This window comes from Eschrichtius robustus, chromosome 5, assembly GCF_028021215.1.
Source record: "Eschrichtius robustus isolate mEscRob2 chromosome 5, mEscRob2.pri, whole genome shotgun sequence".
Taxonomy (NCBI): Eukaryota; Metazoa; Chordata; class Mammalia; order Artiodactyla; family Eschrichtiidae; genus Eschrichtius; species Eschrichtius robustus.
In genome coordinates this window covers 14193310-14208439 of record NC_090828.1, presented here as the reverse complement: position 1 = coordinate 14208439, position 15130 = coordinate 14193310, and the positions used below count along the sequence as shown (strand labels likewise).

Below are 15130 nucleotides of genomic sequence, written 5' to 3'. Positions count from 1 at the left end.
AATTTTTAAAAATACAGTATAAGTAAGTAAAGAGTCTGGATAATTTGATAATTTGGATTAAACTAGTTCATATGTTTGTCCCTGTTATATGTAAGATCTCTTTTGAACTTTAGGATATATTTGATCCTTCCTATCTGTAATTTTCCTCCTAGATGTGTAAACATAAATGACACACATAGGAAAAATCTTAGAGAGTTGGATTTCTTTTTTTTAATTGTAGCGTTGCTTTCACTAAAAGTTGTTTCAAAAAAATCCTTTGTTGTTAAGACATTTTAAAAATGTGGATCTGAAGGACCATTTGTGATTATAATATCTTACATATTTACAGTGTTTAACAGTATCCAAATGCTTTCATATGCATAATCTTGATTTTCCTAACAACCTTGGTACAGAAGATAAGGCAACAGAAGATCAAAGAGTTTAAGGTCACATATAAATAGTAAATTTTAAACTGAGACCAAAATCTGGGCCTCTCTCACATAGCCCACTGGCATTTCCATCCCATCATGCTGTAAATTGGATTCCTATAGTGAGTAGGAGGATACAATAGAGTACATTTTAAGAGTACACTCTTATTTTACAAGTCAATTTTGTAAGTTACTCATTCAAATTCCTCAATATTCTTTATGCTTTCCATGTACTTATATTCCTACCTATGTATTATGTTAAAGGAATTAGATAACCTCAAAAAAGTCGGAAAGAAACTTCAGAACCGCCTGCCGTGCTTTTCAAAGCAGCTCAGTAGTTCAACTTAAATAAGACTTTCATTTTTTTTAAACTCTTATTATAGAAAACCATACCAAAAGTAAGTTCTTCATTCCACATTCTAAGATCTAACTTTAATCTGAGGGAAAGAAAGAAAATGGGGATAAGAATATACTGATAGTATAAGGACAAAAATCTGTTAAGAAGTCGTGTCTTTGTCCATTTGCAGCTGTCTTCCATTTCTATTCTTTTAGGGGGACAGAGCACACAAACTCAGTCCAGTCTCGCTGCCATGAGATTCATGCTTAAGCCTGAACTCATCCTTCTCTCCAATTAGGTATACTCAGTATAGGGGTCTCCAAAAGATCCAGCTAAATCAGCACTTATAGTCACATAACATCTCTTCTGGAAAATGAAGTTCTTGGAGTCAAATAACCTTATAAATTAACTGAAACACACAGACCTCAGATGTTTTAAAAATGTGTGTATAGACCCAACCAAATAATACATCATATGAGCAACTAAGAATTTGTCCATTATGATTATAATTGCAATTCATAATATGGCCAATCTCCATCCACAGGTTGTGAATTCTTATCACAGCCTGTGCAGCAAGTGTGGTAATCAGCTGTAGAAAAGTTTCCCAGAGAAATAAGTTTGAACTTCCACCTGTTCTTAAGAATTGATAGAATGGATTTGTGATACAGTGAAACCATAAATAAGTTTTTGGTTTGATGGCCACAGAATGTATGTGTACCATATACCAATGTCTTATTCAAAGGCAGGTATTCATACACTGTGTTGCACGAATGGATGTATAAATGAATGAATAAATGAATGAGTATTGCAAAGGAATTCAGGAATTTGAACATGGCCAAAAAAAACCAAGTCCTGCTCCAGTGACCCAACCAATGCAATCTTGCTGCCACACTCAGTGGAGATCTCGAATCATCCAATCACATTCCACTCCTCTCTGCTTAATTATATGAACCACGGGCCCCACTGGAGTAGTGCGGAAACAAACAAGCAATGGAGGAGCCGGAAAACCCTAGAGCCTAGCTTTCATTTTTAACTTGATTTTTTTTGTTTCCGGGGTTGCTGCTCATTAAACAGGAAAAAAAGAGAAATGTTTGTAATGTTCAAAACACTTTGCGTGTTAACTCATTCCAGATGCAAACAACTTTAAAGGCAAAAATCAGTAGAGGTGAGTGGTGAACAGGGCCTAGTTACCAAATGAGGTCACATAAAAATTAAAAAACACTAAAGAATAAATAGCCCATGCTGCCCGGGGAGATAAGCAATGCAACGCAAGTAAAAATTAAAACCAAATTACAGACTCTAATCAGCATTGCATAACACATCCAACTTATTTGCATACAATGCAATTATCCTGATAGGTACTGAACTCAACACACCCAGCTGTGTTAGTGTGTCTCCAAGGACGTGAAGCATTGGGCTTTTTCCCTGTGCATTGGCTGTGTTCCCTTATGACCATGACGGCAAATAAACAACCACTCACCAGCACTGCTAGACTTTGAACATTTGAAATAAAAGCGATACAGATCTGTGCATGGCTAGCATTTAGGGCCCCTCAGATGAACAAGAAACAGGCTGATTCTGGGTCAGTGCTCCATTTCTAGAACATTCTATTTGATTTTGTATTTTAGAAAAGCACAGTTGTTTTATGCTATATAAAGAATTCTTCTGCTTCTTTTTCTTCACCCTGGGCTGGCAGAGGAAGGGGGCATTTTGAGATTGTCGTCCTGGTACAAAGGTCCCTTTGGCCAGCAAGTGACAGAGGATGAATGCTTTCCTTAAAGATTCTGTTGTTTTTGGAAGCAGCTGCCCCTAAGGAAGAGGTTGACAAGCAGGATGGTGGCTGGTGGGTCCAAAGATCCCTTGGAAATCTGCTCAGAAAAGATTGCCTGGGTCCAGAGCTGACCACGGTGAATCCTGTGTCAACATTCGTCTCTGCCTCTTGCTTCTCAAAGCTGTTTTCCCGTCTGAGGACCTTTATTCTGGCCCCGGGTTCGAGGTGGAGAGAAGGCAGAGGCAGCTGGGAGTCCGTAGCTGGGCTGCTGGGCTGGGCTGAGCGGCCAGGGCTTTTCCACGAAGTGCCACTAGCGCTGTCTGACGCTGTCCGCCCACCAGGCTCAGGCCGCTCCACGGACCCCACCTTGAACCTCCTGCCCCGGCTCCTTCGGCTTCTCGGCTCTAGGGTCCTAATCGCAGAGACAGGGGTCAGCCTGGAGCCCTGGGGGAGCGTGTCAGCTCCCAAGGTGCCATTCAGAAAAGCAAGCTCACCATTCCTAACACCAAGTCCTGGATTCAACTGGACCTATGGAACAAGGAGAAGAGGAACAGGTGTAACCGATGTTTTCCATTAACTAAGTGTCAAGAACAGACTACATCCTATTCAGCCTTCTGCCATGCTGTGCCCATAGCAGACTTTCGATAAAGTCGGTTGAATTGAATAAAATGACAAGTACAATCCTTCAAAGGGATGAGTTGCCACCTTTGCCTCCTGGAAGGTCATTGGACATTATATTCTACCTTTTTTTTTTTTTTTTTTTTTTGATCCAATGAAGTCTTCTTCTGGAAATGGAAAACCGGCATGGCTAGTTCCATACTCAGAAATCATTCAGAGTTGATATTAGACTATCCAATCTAGAGGAGCCTCCTTGTCATTAATTTTTACTTGAGCTCTGGTAGAATTTTACAAGACTGACCTTTCTCCTTTACATATGAAGACTTCTTCTCCTTAACCTTCTATGTCAACACGTTCTTCTGGATTTTCTCCTTCCTTTCCATCCACCCCTTCTCAGGGTCCACCGAAGGAGCCTCTTCCCCTGTCAATCTGTGACAGGAGGTAGTTCTTCAGTGCTAAGCGGGCCATCTTCTTTTCTCACTTTACACACTCTCCCAGCCAACCTCGTTGAATCCCCTGCCTTCAATTATTATCTAAATGATGAAGGCTTCTGAAAGTCTAATTATAGTTCAGATCTGTCTCTTAAGCTTCATACCTACCTATCCAACTGTCTTCCAGCCACAAGGTCCTAAAACTCAACATGTCCCAAATTGAACTCATCCCCCTCCTCACCCTAAATCTGTTCTGCTTACTCTTTTCCCTGTCTTAGAACCTGGCATGGTTTGCCCCACATTAACCAAGCAAGAGCACCATTTTCCCTCCTCTATCCATCATGTCACCCATTCCCATGGACTCTTTCTCCCAAAGATCTCTCAGATCTTCCTGTCTCTCCATGTCCACTGCCATTAACCCTAGGCAGGCTGTCATCAACTCTAGTCTGAATTACTGCAACAGCCATCCGAAGGGACACCCCATGGATGCCCTTGCCTCCCTCTAATCCATTCTCCACTCCACTACCAGAGGAGCTTTGAAAACAGTTTTGATCATGTCACCATCCTACTTCAAGTGGCTTCCTACTCTTCTTAAGAAAAAATCTAAGCCCTTTAATATGGGCTCCCACACCCTTCGCAGTCTGTCCCTTCTTACTCCAGCTTAATTCGCCACCTCTTCCACTTGCCAAAATTGAAATTTGTTCAATTCTTTGGACATTATTTGCTCTTTCTTAATGCCATTGTTTGTGTATATTATTTCCTTTGTCTGGGATATGTCACCTCTGACCCTTCATACCTGTTGTTAACTCCAAGCTTACACATCATTTCCTCTTAGAAGCCTTCTCCATGTCACTGAATCTGAGTTAGGTACCCCTAAATATTGGCTCTGCCACTAATTAGTTGTGAGACTTTAGACAAGTTACCTAATTTTTCTGTGCTTCGGTTTCCTCATCTATAAAAGGAGATCATAATAAGTAGCAATGTCAAAGAGTTGTTGAGAAGATTAAATGATAACAGGGCCTGGAAATAGTAGTGCTAAACATAAGTTGGCTATTATCATCATCACGAATATTATTACTAGCTGCCCTAGCAGCCTGTACTTCCCATATCATAGTAGTTACCACACTATTTTGCACCTGTTTGCTCACTTCTCTATGTCTTCATCTAGACTTTGCCAGCTGGAAGTGCCGGGATTGTATACACCTTCTTCATCATTGTATCTCCAGTACCTAGCACAATGCCTAACACATGGTAAGTAATCACTAGATGTCTGTTGGATAAATAAATAAAACTTAATGCCTAACAAACTATAAATTATTTGCATATAGAAATGTATGGCCCCTAATTATTAGCCATTAGGTAGATACAAAGTCTTACTAAGAAACTGCCAAAGGACATTTATCCTGTGGATGGCCATTTCTGCAGTCTTTTTTAAGAGAGAGAATATCAACTTTTCCTTTTTTAAGAGAAGTCCTTAGACGATATGGCAGAAGAAAGCACAAGATTATTAATGTAGAAATGCAGGTGTGTGCAGTTGGAGTGAAGAATTTCCAGGAGAAACATAATGCCAAGTGGTTGAGATAAATCTCTTGGGAGAGAATAAAGCTCCTCTTGCCAAAAAAGCAATTGAAATACATTTGTAGGAATTCTGATCATTTAGAGCCCATCTTTCTAAGAAATATTTGTAAAATGTTACAAATTGAGAGGTAGGTGTTTTCGAGTTTCAGGGAACATTAGTAATTATCTTGATGAACAGGAAGATCATTTGTCATTCATTTGGCTCTAAACACTTGAGAAATAAGAGAATATACATCACTGAAACATGATTAAGCTGTTAAGGGGCAGACTGACATCATGAAGGGAAAATAATATTGTCTTTTACTAAAAGTGATTCCAAGAGATAGCAAAAGAGGATTTCTCCTACATTGGAAAAAAAAAAAAAAAAGATTGCATGGGAACAAATTATATAGATAATAAGAAACCCCAAAACAATGCCAAACTTGCTTACTTAAGAGTTGAATCTAGTCTCTTCCAATTGACTGATCTTTTGAAAGGTACTTATTTTAATTTATTAACCAAAACCAATGAGGTTAACCCACCATCCTATAGCAGCAGCAACCTTCTGAGCCATGCTTACAAGCCATGCCCTGATTCCTTCAGGGCAGCATAAAGCAAAGTATTGAGTGAGAGCGGGCGTGTAGGGTTGGAAGTGTGTGTGTCTGTGTGTCTGTGTCTGTGTGGGGTATGAAGAATGGGGAGGAAATGAGGAGAGGAACAAAGCGTGAGGAATAGAGTCTGAATGAGTGCCTCTGAGAGACTCAGAAATGAGAAAGGAACCCAGAAATGCTACAGAAGAAGCAAATGAATTACTTCATGAGAGGCTATCTTCTTTTATTTTAAATGGCTAATAAAGAACATCAAGAAGATCTTAGCTAAAGGTCTGTTGATAAAATGAAGAGAAATATATGTTTGCTTTTGCCAAACTAGCTTCTGGAATATTTACTTTTCTGAAGAGAAACTTATTTCCTGACAACAGGCAGTTAATCAATCAACAAATGGTTCAGAAGCAGCTGTCTGTCTGGTACTCTACCAGACATAAACATTTACAATAAAATACTGAAAAGAGATGGCAAGTCATAAAGTCCCAAATTATATGGTACAAGAATGAGGAAATCTATAATCAGTTGCGTGTTACAAAGTTTCGGTGTAAAATGTTCTAGTTAAGAATGCGCTTACAGCAGGTTTCACAGAGGAGGTGGTACTTGCACGGAGTCTTAAAGGATAGACAAGTGAAGAGGAAGAGAAAGACATCTCTGGACAGCTCAGGCAGTATATAAAGGCAGATATCCATAAAATGGAATATTATTCAGCCTGTAAAAGAAGGAAATTCTAACACATGCTACAACATAGATGAACCTTGAAAATATTATGCTGAGTGAAGTAAGTCAGACCCAGAAGGACAAACATTGTATGATACCAGTTATATGAGGTCCCTAGAATATGCAAATTTATAGGGACAGAAATTAGAGGTTACCAGGGACAGGCAGTTGTGGAGTTATTGTTTAATGGGTACAGGGTTTCTGTTTGGGGTGATGAAAATGTTCTGGAAATAGATAGTGATGATGATGAAGTACAGTGTAAATGTACTATTAAGTACCATTAGGCACTGAATTCTACACTCAAAATGGTTAAAGCGATACATTTTTATGTTATGTATATTTTACAACAAAAAAATACATGGGTGCGGGAGTGAGCCTAGAGGTCTGGAAAGAAGGTTGGAATAACCAGAGAAGGAGGCAGCAAAGGAAACATTCGGGGGGGCCTGATTATGAAGAGACTTGAAATTCGGACAGGTGAGTTTTAATTTTATTTGCTAACTTTTGCTATTGAGCTGACAAGGAACATAAATCCAGCCATCATTTAAAAATGTATTCAACAGTCCTGTGCAGGATAAAGCAGATGCCTGGAGCCAGGGTGAAGAGTCAGAATGTTGTAATAACAATGCACATTTGAAGTTAAGTGGGTTTAAGGAAGGAAAGAGAAAAAAAGAAATGGCTCCAAAGGAAAACTAGAACAATTTAGGGGGGTGCTGTCTGAATGTGGGTCTTCCAAAAAGAGAGGCTTTAAAAAAGACATGTTTCAAAACCTGTGCAAATGGGAGGGTGACCAGAGCTGGAGAAATTGGGGGCAGGGCTGCAGAGGATGACTTTGGTTTTCTTTGGACTGAATTTGAGATGAGGAGACGTTATGTTTAAATGGTCTTACAGGGAGTTGAAAAAGCCAAAAGCTCAAGAGATAGAGGAGATGAAAATACAGGAGTAAGTTGAACAAAGATGACAACTAAATGCCCAGGATGGGCTTTATTTCTTAATCTTAGGGAAACCTTAAACTTAGGACAGTGGTTCTCAACTGGGAGAAATTTCACCCCCCAGAGGGCATTTGATAATGTCTGGAGACATTTCCTGTTGTCACAACTGAGGGGAAGCAGAGTCGGTTCTAGTATCTAATGGTAGCACCGAGGATGCACTAAATATCCTATAATGTATAAGACATCTCCCCCACGGCAAAGAATTATCTAGTCCAAAATGTCAATAGTGCCGAGGTTGAGAAAACCTGATTTAGGGGCAAAAAGAGTTGAAACTTTGAAAAAAATGTCCAAGTGATAGAGAGATAGGATAAATCCTTTAATTAGAAGATCCGAGTTATGGAAGCTCACAGAGATAGAGAGATAGGATAAATCCTTTAATTAGAAGATCCGAGTTACGGAAGCTCACAGAGGAGAAACTTTCAAGCAAGGAGTGGCCAGCATTTGCCAATACTGCTGACCCTGACCTCAGGCACTGGTGGCCTTAGAGAGAGCAACAAGTCTTCTAACATCTGTATGAGAGGTGAGGACACAGGGCAAACAGCAGCCCCCAAGACTGGAGAGACATACGAATGAATACGGGGAGTCATGGCTTCCGGGAAAAGAGGATCAAAAGTGGAAACCACTGCAGGAACCAGGACGGGGCGAGGAAAACCTGAACTGTAATTGGCAAATAGCTGGAGACTTAGTGTGGACAACTCTGAGAGTTAAAAACTCCAGGGGACCCTGTCCCAGGGGAGCCACCCCAGTTTTGTGAGATTTACCTCCAGGAGCGTGACTAGACTCTCACAATAAACATCAGAGAAAAATCCCCTTGTGCTTCCGGAAAGAGAAGGAGAAAAGGAATCTTTTTTTTTAATTGAAGTATAGTTGACTTACAATGTTGTGTTAGTTTCTGGTGTACAGCAAAGTGATTCAGATCTTTTTCAGATTCTTTTCCATTATAGTTTACAACAAGATATTGAATATAGCTCCCTGTGCTATACAATACGTCCTTGTTGTTTATCTATTTTATATATAGTAGTTTGTATCTGCTAATCCTAAACCCCTAATTTATCCCTCTCCCCTGCTTTTCCCCTTTGGTAACCATAAGTTCTTCTCTGTCTGTAATTCTGTTTCTGTTTTGTAAGTAAGTTCATGTGTACCATCTTTTTAGTTTCCACATATAAGTGATGTCCTATGATATCTGTCTTTCTCTGACTTACTTCACTTAGTATGATCATCTCTAGGTGAAAAGGGACCATTTTTAAATACTCCAGAGCGCTCTGTTCTTAAAAGGCCTTCTCTCAGGGGAAACTAGTTAACCAGAGCCTAACATGCTGTGTAATATCAGAGCCTAACTGACCTGGGTGAAGAGAAATACCCAGCTCCAGCTTTCTGTAGCCTTCCATGTGAGAGAAGGGAAGTACTCAACTCCAGCCCACTCTAGCCATTCTCGCCCACCTAAGCAAGGAGGGAAAAAAAAAAATTAAACACTTGCGAAATTCACAGTTCAAGGCATAGACTCACTAAGACAGAGACCTAATTATAGAATGCTTTCCCTCCCCCAACTCCTTACTACCACATTAGTAAAGGCTTATTTACAGCAGTTCCTATACCTGCTACATCATGCCTGGCTATCAGGAAAAAATTACAAGGCATTACAAAAGGTAAAAAGCACAATTTGAAGAGACACAGCAAGTATCAGAAGCAGACATGGCAGGGATGTTGGAATTATCAGACCAGTAATTTAAAATAACTCTGATTAATATGCTAAGGACTCTAATGGATAAAGTAAACGGCATGCAAGAACAGATGGCAATGTGAAAAGAGAGATGGAAATCCTAAAAGAAGAACCAAAAAGATTAAAAAAAGAAAAACACTGTAACAGAAATAAAGAATGCCTTTGATGGGCTTATTTGCAGACTAAACACAGCTGAGGAAAGAATCTCTGAGCTAGAGGACATATCAATAGAATCCTTGAAAAAGAAAAGCAGAGAGAAAAAAAAAAAGCCTGAAAAAAAAAAAAACCAGAACAGACTATCTAAAGACGAAGGGACAACTAAAAAAGGAGTGGTAGACAAATAATGAGAGTACCAGAAGAAGAGAAAGAGAATGGAATAGAAGAAATGTTTGAAACAATAATGACTGAGAATTTCCCCAAACTTATGTCAGACACCAAACCGCAGACGCATCCACTAAGGACTGAGACAGCAGAACGAAAACTGCCAAGTGGAGAATAGGGTAGCCCAAGGTATGCATTTAATAAACACTTGGTGGTTGAATAAACATTTGACATACCTGCTTATGTATTCAGACATTCATTCACTTACTGAGCATCTACTAGGTACCCTAATATCAATCTCATCAAAAATACACATCCTAGGCTCTAAGAAGCATCAGACAGTGTGTGCTGACAGGAGGTTATGTGGGAAAAGACATGGAGAGACAGCTAGCAGCCTTCTTACACAGACAATAATTGCGCTACAGTTTCTACTTTACAAAGCACCTCCATGTATACTCTCCTTTTTGATCCTCATAATGCAAATTGTACATGTCAGTACCATTCAGTGTCTCTGTCAGTGACTGCTGATTACAGTCAGAATAAGATAGAAGCTACTTGGCAAAGCTTTTGCTCATTCACACAAGAATGGATTTGCCTACCATGTGCCAGATGCTGTTCTAGGTACTGGGAGTATAAGAGTGGACCAAATATATAAACAGCTCATGCAGCTCAGTATTAAAGAAACAAACACCCCAATCCAAAAACGGGCAGAAGACCTAAATAGACATTTCTCCAAAGAAGACATACAGACGGCCAAGAAGCACATGAAAAGCTGCTCAACATCACTAATTATTAGAGAAATGCAAATCAAAACTACAATGAAGTATCACCTCACACCAGTTAGAGTGGGCATCATCAGAAAATCTACAAACAACATATGCTGGAAAGGGTGTGGAGAAAAGAGAACCCTCTTGCACTGTTGGTGGGAATGTAAATTGATACAGCCAGTATGGAGAACAGTATGGAGGTTCCTTAAAAAACTAAATCTAGAAGTACCATACGACCCAGCAATCCCACTCCTGGGCATATACCCAGAGAAAACCATAATTCAAAAAGACACATGCACCCCAATGTTCATTGCAGCACTATTTACAATAGCCAGGTCATGGAAGCAACCTAAATGCCCATCGACAGACGAATGGATAAAGAAGATGTGGTACATATATATAATGGAATATTAGTCAGCCATAAAAAAGAACGAAATTGGGTCATTTGTTGAGACGTGGATGGATCTAGAGACTGTCATACAGAGCGAAGTAAGTCAGAAAGAGAAAAACAAATATCGTATATTAACACATGCATGTGGAACCTAGAAAAATGGTACAGATGAACCAGTTTGCAAGGCAGAAGTTGAGACACAGATGTAGCGAACAAATGTATGGACACCAAGGGGGGAAAGTGTGGGGGGAGGGGTGGTGGTGTGATGAATTGGGCAATTGGGATTGACATATATACACTGATGTGTATAAAATGGATGACTAATAAGAACCTACTGTATAAAAAAGTAAATAAAATAAAATTAAAAAATTAAAAAAAACAAGAGTGGACCAAAAAAGGTCCCTGTCCTCATGGTGCTTACCTCCAGTGTCTGACCACGTGCCTGATGATGTGGCCTCTTCCCACCTGCCCATCCTCCTCCCCGCGACCCCCTCCCTTCTCTCCAGACACATGGAATCACAAGCACTTTTCTGAACATGCCTGCTAAGCAAATGCTATTCCACACATTGTCACCCGCCGTCTCCTCTGTTTGGAACACTTTCCTCCCTTCCCCATCTAGCTACTTCCTTCTGGGCCATCCAGCTCAGCCAGGCCCAGACATCACCTCTCCCAGAAGCTTTGCCCATCACTCTCATTGGGTCTAGCAACCCCCTCCTTTCCCCCCCACCTCACACACATGTCCATCCTGGAAGGGTTACACATGGGGAAGTTAACTTGTGATTATAGCTCTCCCTTAAATAGATATTGGTTTCTTTCTCTGGTGGACATTAGTCATTTTTGCCACCCAGCATTTGTCCCCTCACTGATCTTCCTTGGGGACCCTTGTCCCCCGCCTCCATGAGTCCCAAGGGAATCTGAGTCCACAAAAAATCTCGGGATGCAGGGTAGCAGAGCCTCTGTCTCAGAACTAAGCTAATCCACCTCATCCCGTTCCCCTGAATGCAATGATTGATTTAGAGAAGAGAATCGGATCCAAGTTGGTCCGATTGACGTGAAGTCCAGAAGTTCTGTTGGACCATTGTAGGGTGAGGAACTCAAAAGGATAGTCCTCAGAGCTGCTGGCAGCCAGCTGGTGACCACAAGGGCCTGTCTGAGGAAGTGGCAGAGCTGGGAGTCGGCTCCTAAGCCTGCCTCAAGACTCAGGCTACTTACTTACAAAAACCAATTCATTTACCATCCCCTATCCTCTCTGCCCCCAAGGAAGTCTGGGCTGGGTTTTCTATACTGAAAAATTCACCCCATTATAGGAGTGAAGTAGCTACAAGGTATTATCTTTTATAGTGTATTATAGCCAAGCCTTTGTATATGCTTTCTTCAGGGACTTTTTTTTTTTTTTTTTTTTAATTAATTAATTTTTTTTTTTTTTGGTTGTGTTGGGTCTTCGTTTCTGTGCGAGGGCTTTCTCTAGTTGTGGCAAGCGGGGGCCACTCTTCATCGCGGTGCACGGGCCTCTCACTATCGTGGCCTCTCTTGTTGCGGAGCACAGGCTCCAGACGCGCAGGCTCAGTAGTTGTGGCTCATGGGCCTAGTTGCTCCGTGGCATGTGGGATCTTCCCAGACCAGGGTTCGAACCCCTGTCCCCTGCATTAGCAGGCAGATTCTCAACCACTGCACCACCAGGGAAGCCCTCTTCAGGGACTTTTATATGACACCAGAAACAGAAGTTTCCAGAAGATAATAGCCCATTTTGCTGGCAAAAGCCTAAACTCATTGACGTCTTTATCCAAAAAACTATTCTTCACTCCCCAAATTTGACTTAACTTTCCAAAGGAACTAAGTTGTATAAGCCGTGGTTCAGAAGTAAAAATGTCAGTTAGCCTTTGAAACAGAAATGTGTCCCCTGCTGCACACATATATTAAATTTTTGCTTGACAGTGAGGTTTAGATTCTGGAGATTAACTAAGGCTGAAGGAAAAACTTTAGATGCCTTGGAAATTAGTGAGTTATGTAACAGGCAGCTAACAGAAACAATGCCTGTCCACCTTATGTGAATGAGAAGGTAAATAATTTAGAGATCATTACATACACTATCAATATGACTCATATTTTATTAATAACTCAAAGCTGATGACAACAAAATTAATCAAAAGGAAAGATAATTCATCTTCTAGCCTGTTTTTACTTTATCCGATAGGCCTTAAAAGGGTTTCTGACCATTTCTCACGGACAGAAATTTTGCTGTGAATATCACGTACACCTCCCTGCCTGCACACACTTACACACACACACACACACACACACACACGTGCACACAGCCCTGGACTGCAGTGGTCAACTGCCTGGCTTTGGAGCCAGGTAAACACTTCCTCTTGTGTCTTGGGCAAGTAACTATTCCCTCTACCCCTCAATTTTCCCTTCTGCAAAACTTCCTATGTTGTAAGAAGGACTGAATAAAACAATCAATGTGAAATACATACTCTAGGGCATAATATGAACAATAACAGCTAAAATTGCATTCTAGGCACCATCTTAAGCACTTTATAAATGTCAGGTCATTTAGCATAGATAACAACCTGTACTCTAGGAAGATGCTAATATTACCCTCATTGAAGAATCCAAGGCTCAAAAATCACACAGCTACTAAGCAGCAAGGTTCAACTGCCACATAATCCTTCATAAGAAATGACACATGGTAGCTATCACGATCGTGCTTGCTTTCAATAGGATGCCTACAGAAGAAGGCTTTAATTTTAAGATTTTATTTTGAAAGCTTCTAACTATATAACTTTATTTGGGGTAAAATTTGACAGTGATGCAAGATGCTTAAAAATTAAGTCAATAGGACGGCATACTTAACATCCCCAACCATAATTACATCTTCAGCTTCCTTAGGTCCAGATGGAAAGAACTAATGATATTTCTGGACCCAAAGAGTGGGCAAAGTATTTGTGTATAGTTTAGGAGCATGAATAAAGGAAAATCTGAGAAGTAGGGTGCTGCCTGATTCTACTGCAAACTACTTGTGCAAGTTACCAGCTCACAGAATCTGAACTTCCTTATCTGTCAGATGAAGGGATTTTATTAAATCAGTGCCTCTCAACCACGCTACAAGCTACATATTAGAATCATCCAAGGAGCTTTTAAAAAGATTACCCAAACCATTGTGCCCCCAAAGATTCTAATCTAACTGACCTGGGGTGCAGCCATGGCATGGGAATGTTTGAAAACTCCCCAGAGATTTTGGTGTGCAACCAAGGTTGAGAACCACGACATTAAATCATCTCTTGGATGTCAAATCACACAGTTCCACGTGCATCTAAAGATCACAGAGATCAAACAGAAATACCTGAAGGAGAATCTTGTTGCCGTCATAGTCCTGTGTTTGCCACCGGGTATGGCTGATGGGGACACACGGATGGGGTAGAAGAGGCACTAACTGGCCAATCTCTTGAACCTTGAACTGCAACACTGAAGCCTCTTTGGGGTCCACCGACACTCCAGGGGGCAGCTGCTTCAGGGAGAGCTGCAGGGCAAAGCTCTCGGTGGAGTAGAGCGCGAAGAAACAGAAGTTGCTCTTCTGCAAGGTGGCTTCCCTCTGCAGGATCATCTCATAGAGCCCGATGGCATCCTCGTAGTTATCAAAACTGCAGTAGAGCGTCACTCTCAGGACCTCGGTGCCACAGTGCACCTGCCTCACGCCCCAGACGGGCATCTGGTTGTCCAGACTATAGAATTCCTGATTGGCGAGAATATAGGGGCACGGTCTTCCCTGCGCATTCTGGGTGGGGTAGCACTGCCACGGCCAATGATGTAGGGAGTCAAGAACGCGAAATAGCCGCTCCTCTCCGAGGCGTTCATGCAGGAAGAGCAGAACAGACATCCCCGGGAAGCGGGACCGCTTGGAGTGGCATTTGTCATAGTATTTCACTGGACTGACCCGCTCAGACACCAGAAAGACACGGACCTCTGGGCAAATGCAGTCCAGGAGCTGGTCCAGGGTTTGCTGCAGAAGCGAGCCATGCCCGGAGCTGGCCAGGAGGTGGACAGTCATGGCCAGAGGCTCCCGCGTCTCGTCCATCGTGGATGCCGAGGATGACAAAGGATGCAAGCGAGCAGGGCCCACTGGTCCAGCTTCTGAAATGAATGGAGGGGTTCCCACGGGCAGCCTTCAGCCCACCAGGAAGTCTTTAGGACTTCAGAGCCAAGCCCTTACCCTGTGCTGCGGGTCGCCGCTGGCCACACTGTGAGAGAATCTCCGCAAATCAGGCACAACAGCTTTCAGGACACACCACAGCGGCAGGGTCGATGTCACCCAGCCGGTGCATAATGTAACCGCGTGTGTGGGGCTGCATTGGGCGCTCCCAGGGTTTCTGTTTGACCTAAAAACCTATAATCCTGAGAAACACCGGAGTGGGTGGTTCTTACGGACACTCAGTAAAGGAAATGACCAGGCAAAAAGGAACACGAGTCGGCTCTGTGAGGCTGATAGCAATCTGTTT

General features: G+C 41.7%; 1 protein-coding gene across 1 annotated transcript; it reads right to left on the bottom strand.

Annotated features, from left to right (window-relative positions):
* Positions 1-2392: 2392 nt before the first annotated feature.
* Positions 2393-14709, bottom strand: FAM124B (family with sequence similarity 124 member B). The gene is made up of 2 exons (XM_068543756.1): positions 13978-14709; positions 2393-3043 (listed from the first exon to the last, which is right to left on the bottom strand). Exons 1-2 carry the CDS (start codon positions 14707-14709, stop codon positions 2393-2395), a joined length of 1383 nt encoding a protein of 460 aa, XP_068399857.1.
* Between the last annotated feature and the right edge of the window lie 421 nt (positions 14710-15130).

Coding starts and splice junctions, on each gene's coding strand:
- FAM124B (XM_068543756.1), bottom strand. CDS start 14,709: ATGGACGAGACGCGGGAGCCTCTGGCCATGACTGTCCACCTCCTGGCC. Junction 3,044..13,977: donor GCAACAAGATTCTCCTTCAG/GTATTTCTGTTT, acceptor CTTGTTCCATAG/GTCCAGTTGAATCCAGGACT.